At 37.1% G+C, this 10812-nt stretch overlaps 1 protein-coding gene across 1 annotated transcript in view; it reads left to right on the forward strand.

Moving 5' to 3' along the window:
- The window catches only part of LOC118332833 (transcription factor 4), a 36736-nt gene extending 26331 nt beyond the window's left edge, over positions 1-10405 (forward strand). The window contains exon 9 of the mRNA XM_035668261.1: positions 2129-10405. Within this exon, the coding sequence (XP_035524154.1) occupies positions 2129-2177 (49 nt within the window). The 3' untranslated portion in view covers positions 2178-10405. The remainder of the gene's footprint in view (positions 1-2128) is intronic.
- The last annotated feature ends 407 nt before the right edge of the window (positions 10406-10812 follow it).

The following is a 10812-nucleotide window of genomic DNA, read 5'->3' on the forward strand; positions in this document are numbered from 1 at the left end:
AAAAAAACCCACAAAAGGTAATAAAACTTCCCTGGATAAAGATTAACCCAAATATAAAAATAAAAAGTAGCGTCTGTATTTAACCATTGCATCCAGAAAGTCAGATGATTTAATCAGTTTTGGGGGGTTTTTTATCTATCATTTTGGAATTTTATTGGTAAAGGAAATTCAGTTGTAGGCTCAGGTTAAATTTAAGTAAATAAATAAGTTGTAAATAGACATGCTCATTGGTAAACATTCTGAGCTTTAAATTAGCCTTGAATGTTTGAGTGTGTGACTACATATAAATAAACGTCTGTTATATTCAAGCCCCCACCGAACGAGTTCACACAGTGCTGATTAAGCCTATCACTGCTGTATTTCGCAGTATACAGAGTTTTTAAATCTGGTGTCTGTGGCAACATTCCCACACTGCACTGTAAAACCAGATAAGTTCATTATATATTTAAAAAATAGTTGAAACTGTTAACATTGTAAATTTTAAGTAAAACTAACTAAATTTTTTTAAGTTAAAATTACTAAAGCTACTTGGTCAAGAATGTTTTTTTAAAGTGACACTGACTTAATTTGGTAATTTTTATTTGTACTGTGAAAACAAAATACCTAGCAAAAAGTACTTAATTGGGAATGTAAATGCAAAAAGAATCTTTTTAAACTTAAAAAACTTTTAAGTGTTACTGTAATTTTTGTAGCTAAAATAACTTTTTTGCCCTACAACGTGGCGGTCCAGTAGTGATGCGTTTTTATGTAAAGTAGCATTGGTTTGTTAAACGGAGTAGGCTACTGCAACTAGGAATACAGCAGAGGCATACGTCATACGCACGCGTTGACAGTGTGTGTAATAACTCTGCCAGAAGGGGAAGATAAAAGTTCCGCACTGCAAGTTTAACCGATCATCATGATGATAAATGAGGTTTTTTTTTGTCTTATGACTTTATACTAAATAATCAGAGAAAAGGTTAAAACCTACACAGACAACATGTAAGACAAATGCCATTTATTTCTTCCATTATTTGAATGAATTTGTAGAAGTGCGTCGTTCAGTTCCAGTTAAAGTCTGGCAGAGCTGATGATATTTTGGCTGGCTAAAAACAGAGGCCAGAACTTGAGTTTCTGTCTGGCCTGGGTACATTTTAACAACAGATTGGCAGTAAGTGTGATTTTAATGTGTGTCTGTGTGTGTTTGTCGCTGCTGCTTTTTACTGAATATGTACTGTTTCTGTTCTTTGCTCTACAACCTTTGTTTTCTCATTCTCAAAACATTCATATAGTATTTGTGTTTGCATGTTAAATCATGGAGCAGATTGAAACTTGTAACTGAGCTTATTTTCTGATGTTCTGTAGCCTTGAGGTACCAAAGGTCTTTGATAAGGACCAGGAGTAACCTCAGGCCAAACCACACAGAGTTTCTTATCTGCAAAAGCTTTACAGTGAAAAACTGAAGTAATGTCTTTTCTTCATTATATCTATACTGGGGGTTGGTGCAGGTTTCAGGTCATTAAAGTTGCCCTGCACATTAGGACCAAAAACACAAAATGTCATGGGGTGTTATATAGTAAATCTAAATCCATGATAGCTACATCTGGGTCCAAAGTCACTTTGGTTCCTAAAACTGTGCATTCCTATAAAGAATAACTCCACAGCTCTGACTACACCCAACATCACAGCTGGTGATGTAGTGTTGTACTATAGTGCAATGGGATGTCATTATGTTAACTACTACTAGCCAGAATGTCATACAATTAGTTTACTATTCATGGCTACCAGAGGATGAAAACTAATGGTTTGACGAGCCCAGATCTTTCCTTTGGTGCAACCAACAGTCCAAAATGTACTTTAATAAAAAGAAATACCAAATTTCCTGATCAGATTTAGCCCTGGTTGCCATGGATTTTATTGCACACATTGATGCTCCCAGAACATGAACTTTTTCTATTTTTGGCACTCCATATTACATGAATGACTTTTTACCTTACTATTGTCGTGGTGTGAAATAAATACTACTACCACTTGGGGCCACTATTAGGGCTTTAAAATAAATTCATTTATTTCTGCGTGCGTGCTTGTGTGTGCAATGTGATGTGCAACTTTCCTTCCCTTCCTTCATTTTTCCTCTTTGCCTCTCCAGGTCTAAGGTGCCAGAGTTCATCAAGATGATGAGTGACCACTTCCTCTGACGGCGTTTCCATGACAACCCGGCAATCGATCAAAACCCGTTGTTGCTTCAGCCCGACCAATCAGATTCTCCGGAACTTGGGCCTGACCAATCAGATCAGCCTCTTTCTCTCCTCTCGTCTGTCCGTCTCCGATCCTCCTCTTCACCTTTGTCTCCTTCTTCTGTCGAGAACACAAACTGCAGAGTCACTTTGCATCTCCAGCTGAAGTGAACTGGATGCTACTTTGTGGAGACATTAAACAGCCACTGTAACATGGCTGCTACAGAGTGGCAGTTTGTGGGAGCTTTTGACACAAAGTGACAGCAATGGACAAAAGTCTTTGGAATCACATCATCCAAGAAAATCTTCTTCTTGTACTACTTGTTTTATCAGCATTCCCAGTTTTAAAGAACAAAAGGGTTCTATATATAGTATATATATATATGAGAAAAGGAAAACATGACAAAAAACTTGTTAAAAAAAGTGCAACTGGACGCGGGCAATGAGGAGGGTACAGGTTTGGAAGGGTTGTTCAGAACGGAGCAAAACATATCACAAAGTGTTAAAGAGATTTTTTTTTAAGCAACATTGCGCAGCTGTTGTTGAATGCAGCTTCAGCGCGTCTCTGACTGAATGGCAATCTAACGCCACACTGTGGATGAAGCTGTGCCTGATCTCCTCTTGGATGCAAACCAGTCAGATAGATACATGTGGAGAAGCAAACAAAACTTAAAAAAAAGAACAGGAAAGTTCCTGGAAGTATTATGGAAGCAAGCTGCCCACTCATACAGTACATTCCCATACAAACCACACATTTCACCGATTAAATTATAAATGAAAGATATTAGGAACCTGTTACAACCCTACTGCTTTTTGGAGGCACTTGATTTGCCGAATGATCTGAACAACAATTAAGTTTGCAAGCGCTTTTTGACTATCATAGATGCCTAGAAAGAAGCAGGGCTGAACGAGAAAAACGGGGGCCACTTGTTCTTCCCCTTCTAATGCATTCCTTCGTAAACTGCAAATATTTACAATAGATTGTCAATATAAAAGAAATCTGAACATGTTCATGTATTTTATTAGTGTTTTATGCTTACAGCCATGTTGACTTTGTTAACAAAGGGCAAAATTGTACGAACTGGACAGTTGTACCCAAATGACCCATGTGTATCTGAGAGGAAGAAAATACCTAGAAAATCAATCATTGAGTCAATTAATCAATCAATTAGTGAGTGACTTCAGAGGGACTGGGGTGTTTAAACTATTGAAGGTAGAGCAATTACAGAAGACAGGAAGGAAGAATCATGCTGTAATGAAAAAGTGTACTTCTACATGTGGCAAGAAGGACATCTTCATTTGAAATTATTGTTGGGGGGTTGTAGTGCAGATGCAAAAATGACAACAGAAAGGAAGAGCTCTAGCAAACATCTCGAATCAGAGACCTTCGTCAGAAATTACTGGGATTACTGGGCAGATAGTTGAGAGGATAGCAGATGATAAAAATGATAGATAGATAGATAGATAGATAGCATAGAGTAGACTAGATAGATAGATAGATAGACAGATAGTGAATGAGGGGGAAAGAGAGCTGGACTGAGCACTGAAGTGAAGACTATTCCAAGTTTAGCACATTCCCTGAATCGCGATCACGCCACTTGAATCGAGTGCTCCAGAATCCCTGAAGGCCTGAACTATGAGAGCTTTGGGAGTCATGGAAGGGTAGAGAGACAAGCAGAATTGAAGTAGGCCAACATCTTGAGGCTAAAGACAGATCGAGAGGATGAAAAATCGAAGCCGGAGGTCTAAATGATGATGACGCTGCAGAGGAAGCAAGGGAACAATCATTGGGGTGAGGGGTGTATCATTTTCTTCTAGGGGCCAAGCAGCAGAAGTCAAAGCATTCCTGTGTTGGATTCATTAGATTCCTACATTTCCTGGTTTAATATCTGGCCGATCATACCCCTAAACCTTCAACCCCAACCTCAGACTTTCTTGCCCAGAGTACCAACCTTGGGGGACTTTCTGATTGACATTTGCTTCCTGGCCGTATCACAGAATCGTTCATTCGTTGAAGTGTCTGTTGCTGGGACCATTAACTGTTTGAAATTTCATTGGCCTTGCAGCTCTTTGCTTGTTGGTGTCACAGTGATGTTGGGCAACATTTCGAACACAGAGGCCTACAGCTGTCCCTGTGCCAGAGGACCAAATATGGGCAGACTCTGGACAGACTGCTCGATTAGGCTAGGTTTTATGGTTTCAGACTTTGTCTCATTTGGCCTTATCATCAGCTACAGTTAGCAGATGGTTTGGGCTTGTGTTGCCTTCCAAGGATAAAATAAGTGTGTATTCTTGTGTGTCATTTGTCATGGGTCTGGTATGAGTCCAGTGACCAGAGACGCCCGACAAAGGGCCCAGACATTTTGATTACCTTGGTTTGCTCAGTATACATGTACATTCAGATCAATAGTCTACATCTGAAGGAGGTCCAATCCAGAAATCACCACTAATATTTTATATCGCTTCTGAATTTGAAAGTTCTGCCTCTTGTACCTAGACTTATCTAAGTTTCCTGGGTAGTAGAAGTGAACATTGACTTGGGAGTGATACAGGATTGAGAAAGAAAATGATGGGTGGCATTGACAAAAGTGAGAACAGGAATAAATAATTTAGGACAGGTAGGTCAGGATAATAAATTATTGCATTGTTATGCTTCAAGGTCTACTTTCCAACAACAGACGAAGATAACCGAAATATCTGCAAGAACGTCCACTGTGTTCTGGTGTCCATCTGAAAGTCCCCTTTCACGGTCGCCCCAGTTGGAACCCTCCTCAATCCTATAGCCAGTGTTTAATCCCCAGTCCCAATGTTGTCTTCTCTGCTGACCCTAGCCTTATGAGCCCTAAACCACAGCCCTAGCCCCTCTCCCCAGCCTCTTGCCCCACCTAAGCGTTCCCACCGATGCAATTTGAACATTCACAATTCTACCAATGTGCCTTTTTAGAGTTCATATCATTCGAGTTGCCAGAGGAGGACATTTACCTGGTCTTTTAATAGGATGCAAGCTTAGGGAAACCTGTTCTTAGTCGTTAGGTTCTATGCAGTCAGGTTTTTTACCAGACCTGGGAATTTAAAAAAAGCTAAAAAGGAAAAAAAAGTATTTTTTGGATAAAAAAAAACTAAACTGTATTTAATGTACTGTACGCTTATATGTAAGTAGACAGCGTGTTCTGGCTTCGAGCCAATGAGACAGACGCTTGATTTAGCAAGACAAGCCCCGTCCCAGTCCTTTCCGTCCCCCCAAGTACTCCATAAACCTGAACCTTTCCTGTTCCAAGCCCCAGCCCTGTTTCCATGGTGAACAACGCGTCTCTTCTTGTATTATAGCTTATCAGCTTTTTATCAATATTTGATCGGCTTGTCCGTAAGCCAATGTAGTCTTCAGTACAAAGTGTGTGGTCGTATGTTGTAAAGCAGATTTTCTTTTTTTTCTCTCTCTCTCTCTCTCTCTCTTTTTTAAGAAGAATCTTTTCTCTTATTACTTTTTCTTTGTCTGTTCTGGTTTACATGTCTATTATAGAAAATGTAAAAAACAAAACAAAAACAAAAACAAAAAAACAACACAATTCGCTATCCGACAGCATTGTTCTCTGTCGTGGTCATTTTGACGCGGTTAAAATCCTACCCAATCAACAGGAAGGCACGGAAACTGGAAAAGAATCTATTTGAATAAATCAATCTATATATAAATGTACAAAAAAATATATACAATATATAAGGAGGGTGCCATTTTCTGTTTTTTTATTTTCTATTGCAAAGGAGTGTTTGCTTGGGGAAGAATTATTTTCTCAAAGACTGAACTGGCAGAAGTTGGCGAGGCCCCTCAGTGTTATAAATTTTCAACTGACTTTGTTGCAATTTCTGTTGTTGCCATGACAACACCCTCTGACTAGTACGGCACCCTGCGCAGGACAAAATGGGACCGGAGTTCCATCAGCTCCATTCACTGCTATCTATCCAAGGCAACAACACACAGACGTTTGTAAATTGTATGCAACAAAATGGCAAACTTTACCATTATTTTGAAATTGTGTATGTAAAAGTTATATTTTTACATGTAGACTGTTGTTATTTTGTGTTTTAGAAATATGTTGTATCGGTTTTTTTGTTAAAAGATAAAAAAGTAAAATTCAGTGTGTGTTGAAAAAATGTGTCACATTGAAAATGTAGTGAGGTCAAAAGTTCCAAATCATTTTATTTTTTATTTTTCAACCTTATGTTTATTATCTGTGGGGAACATTTTTGAGGGTTCGTGGGAGGAATCAGAAATCATAAAAGATATATGATATTTGTTTAATTCTTCATGCCTCATGACATTACCATTTTTAATTGTATTTTTTGCAGAGAAATGTGTAAATAGTCATAAAACATTTTCTGTGAGGTTTCTGTGGGGTGAGGACTTGCCAGTGAGAGGCGATGATGATGAACTTGTTTTGATTTTTAGTGAGGTTGTATTTGTCCGGTTAGTAGCCAGGTGCCAAATTTTAGTTTTGGTCAGTGGTGCTCAGTACTGTATGTGGTTTTGGTTGCCGACCATCTGAAGTGTAAGTCAAATTGTTGTCTTTGCTTGCACCACAAATCACCTGCGTCAGAGCCGGCGTGAGCCATTTTTTACTGCCATGCGATGAAATTATTCTGATTTTCAAAGAAAAAAATAACCCGGTAAAAAAAAAGAAAATCATAAATTAAACCTTCCTGATTTTGTTATGTACATTACTTAGGTAAATTAATTTGGATAATCCCAAATTTTTCTTTTTTAAAAATGTGTTATAAAACATAACATTTGTTAGAGTATTTGTTGTGATAACACCTTTTTTTTAAATTGTTATAGGGTGTTATATAAAAATCAATAATATGTTTTTACATAAACTATGACAAAAGCGTAAATTGAGTTTACAAATTCAATTCACTTTGGTTCCCCCTGGTGGCTTCAGGCCGGCTCTGACTCTGGTGCATTTATTTCTTTCAAGATGGGTTGTAAATGTTGATTAAATTAAAGACCCTCAGCACCTGATTCAAGATTAATATATGAAAATTTTGTGAAAGATTGGAGTGTTGCTAATATTGAAAAGCAGGTCGTCAGCAAACAATCTTATCAGCTATTTCCCCAAAAAGATATCAGATCGTGTGCAAGGCAGTTTCAGTCATTGGTTTTTAGTGTTTGCCATTAAAATTTAGCTTTTCATCAAAAGGAAAAGCCGCTTTGAATCGGACCTAGGTTAAACACTAGGATTGAATCTGTCAGTGTAAGTGCTAAATGTATTTTTTAAGTAATGTTATTTTTGTGATGCTTCATTTCATATTTTCTCTTTGTTGTATAATCAAGTCATCTCCCGATTTACAGTATCTTCATTTTTATGTTACCCCTGATGTTTCTATTAGCCAAAATGTTTTTTTTTCCTTTTCCCTCCCTGTTGTACATACACGCCTCATTTCTATTTTTCAGTGACTGTGCCATGAGCTTTGTAATCTGTTACTCTGTACCAGTTTTACTGCAATAATGAGTTGAATTCAAAATCGCCACTCCTGTCCTTTGTTTTTCCCAACAATCGTAGAAGCAGGAAGCATTTCTCTCTTTTCTCATGATAGCTAACCCCATTTAAATGAACAAATACACTTGGGTATACTCCACGCATTGTATTACAGTACATCTAAAATTTGGTACATTTATATAATACTACAATTAATTTGTATTTTTTCCACACAAAATAATGAAAAAATTTCAATCAATTTAAAGGTTTTCGTGTCTTTAACCTCTATATAGCAGAAAATTTAAATTGTACAAATGTCCACTGCCAGAAAAAAAAAACTGTTTAAAAATCCTGCCAACATTTTAACTCTCTTATTACTGAGTATTTCACCTAAGGCATTGACTATTTTTCCATTTTCATATTCATGAATCATTCATGAATTATTTATACTAAAACATACGTCTTACTTTTTGAAATCTCTGATAAAATGATTAGACTCTTGGGATCCTAAACCATACAGATATTTTAGATTTTATTAAATGTAATTGTTTTTTTTGTTGTTTTTTCCTGCCATACATTCACACCCAGAGTCAGTTTAGAAAATGGATATCAGTTTTATCTCTGTGCACCCATTACGGAGATAGGTCCATGATGTGTTTAGCCTAGCTTAGCACAAAGACTGCAAGCAGGGGGGAACTGCTAGTCCAACTTCAACAAAAGAAAAAAATACACCTTCAACAACAGCTTTCTGATTTACATGCTGTAGGTAACAAGCTAGTCACAGATCCAACCAAGCATCGGCTGTGTTTTGTTAACAGAGTTTGGACAGAGCTCAACTATGAGGACACAACTTTTGAGATGAAGTTACCGCACCCAGTGGTTGTTGGTCAACAAATAGCTCTGAGGCTAACTGCTGCTAAAACCACAATGTCTCCTTTACATTTCTATTTCTACAGCTATTCTTAATACTTTTAAACATGTAAGCCAGACAGATTTGGAGTTGATACTGATTTCTGGAACTCAGACAAGCCACTAGGAATAAGAAAGTGTTTATTTGTGTTTTTGGTGAACTGGCCTTTTAAGATTAGCTGAAGATGGTTGGCTACTGTATGGTTTTCTTTGATACTTTCTGAATTTTAATACACCTAACATTGTGAAATATGTGGATTTAAGAGTTGTCACTTAAATCCATTAACAACAACCTGCACAGCTACAAATATCCATCCATGCTTGTCGCCACTTTTGTGGCACATTTTATGTCGTTACAAGAAGACAACATCTGTATTTATAATGCGGCCTACAAAGTTCTGATTGGTGGATCGTTTGTCCAACTGGCTAAAGTAGATATAAATGGCTATGTTCACACTGCAAGCCTTAACACTCAATACTTTTTGCTCAGATTATGCTTTTTTTTATTTTTATGTGGCCCATATCAGATTCCGGTGTGAACAGGTCACGGGCCTTGAACTGACCCTTTCTGATATTGCTGTTCAGAACTGGATCTGGTTTTGACCACATATGAGAGCGGCCCAAATCAGAATTGAAAAGATCAGGCTCTATGTGACTTGTACTGCTTACACTGTCATAAAAACAAAAAAATCTGATCACATATGAGCAAAAAACCCTGCCTGCAGGGTGAACATAACAACCTGTGGGCAGCGTTCCAGAGGTCAGGAACCAGGATACTTTTAGAAAATAGAGGGCCCTAAATTCCATAAGTAAGATAGTAATTTAAACTCAAATTAGTAATATCAGGGAACAATTCATTGAATAATAATAATATAATAATTACTAAAAAACAATCATTGTAAATCCCCGCTGCATGCCGTACGCTGGACTCTAGTATGAACAACAAGCACAAATGAACGGTTGACTGAGCTGATGTTCACCATGTTCTCTCTGTAAGTATTATTTTTCATTTTCAAAGACATCCTTCATATTTCAGTATTATAATCAATACGTGGAAGTGAAAATACACGAAATGTGGCCTTTTTTCTTTCTTCATGTTCCTTGTTAAACAATTCCGTGAAAAGATGGAAAAGAAAAAAATACATGAAGCAGAATGACCCTGTAATCAGTGCCTGGGCTTTTTGTTAAAGCTTCCTTTGTCTAGTGCTCTTTTGCTATGGAGTTAGTGCACCCTATTACTGACGCAAAATTTAAATTAATCATAAATTCAAATATATTTGGCGTGTTTTTGCAGGGGCAATCCTTTTATACCATGAACAAAAGTACAGTATGAAAACAGAATAAATACAATAAAATGTTCCCTTAGTAATTTTATGGAAATGTTCAAAAGTGAATGATGAAAATATAAAAAAAACACAGCAGTTACACTTTTCCCCTCTATTGTGTGGCTGATCGCCTCAAATCTTTATTTCATTGTATCTCCTGGTGCACGTGTTCGTTTCTACACTTCCATTTTCTGAATTATTTCCGGTCAGTGTTGTATTATGTTATTTTTTATGTTATAGAATTATTATTGTCCTTATGGTCGCCGTTATTGTTGACATTGTTATTATTACACTTTTTATTCCAGATCAGTGGAGGTGTTGGGGAACAGGTTCTTTTTGATTTCTGTGCTGAGGGTTTTATTCTTCCTCGTACCAGCCCAACAGTTGGCCGTTCGTTGCCTGTTGGTTCTCATCTTGTAGTGATTCAATGAGGTTCATGTTCATGACCGTTCTGTAGCAATAAATGTGCCATTTTTATAATGCAGTGCTTTGAGTGCCTCTTTCTTTTTATTCTCTACAGTGTGGAGGAAAAATGACACGCAGTGCACGTTGGTTGGTGTCTAAGGAAGTCAATAAAAACAAACAGAAAAAGTTAGTTAATCATTTTGAGAAGGACACTTGTTTGCTTTCTATCGCAGAATGACCTTTAGTAACTTAAAAGTAACACCGAATACTCCATTACATGTTATATTAATGAATAAAATGTTTTATTTAGTTTACAATGCAGAAGTATTAAAAGCTATAAGCTATATTATTAAACTAAAAAGTTTGAACTGGTATGAAACTCAATTTAATAGACTGACTATTTCTATATAGTTATTCTTAATGCTTGCCACCAGGTTGAATTTGGTCGGATTCCCATTGAAATCAATGAAAAGAGGCAGTGGAAAC

This window comes from Morone saxatilis, unplaced genomic scaffold, assembly GCF_004916995.1.
Source record: "Morone saxatilis isolate NCDOM2014 unplaced genomic scaffold, NCSU_SB_2.0 Contig21, whole genome shotgun sequence".
In the NCBI taxonomy this organism is placed as follows: Eukaryota; Metazoa; Chordata; class Actinopteri; family Moronidae; genus Morone; species Morone saxatilis.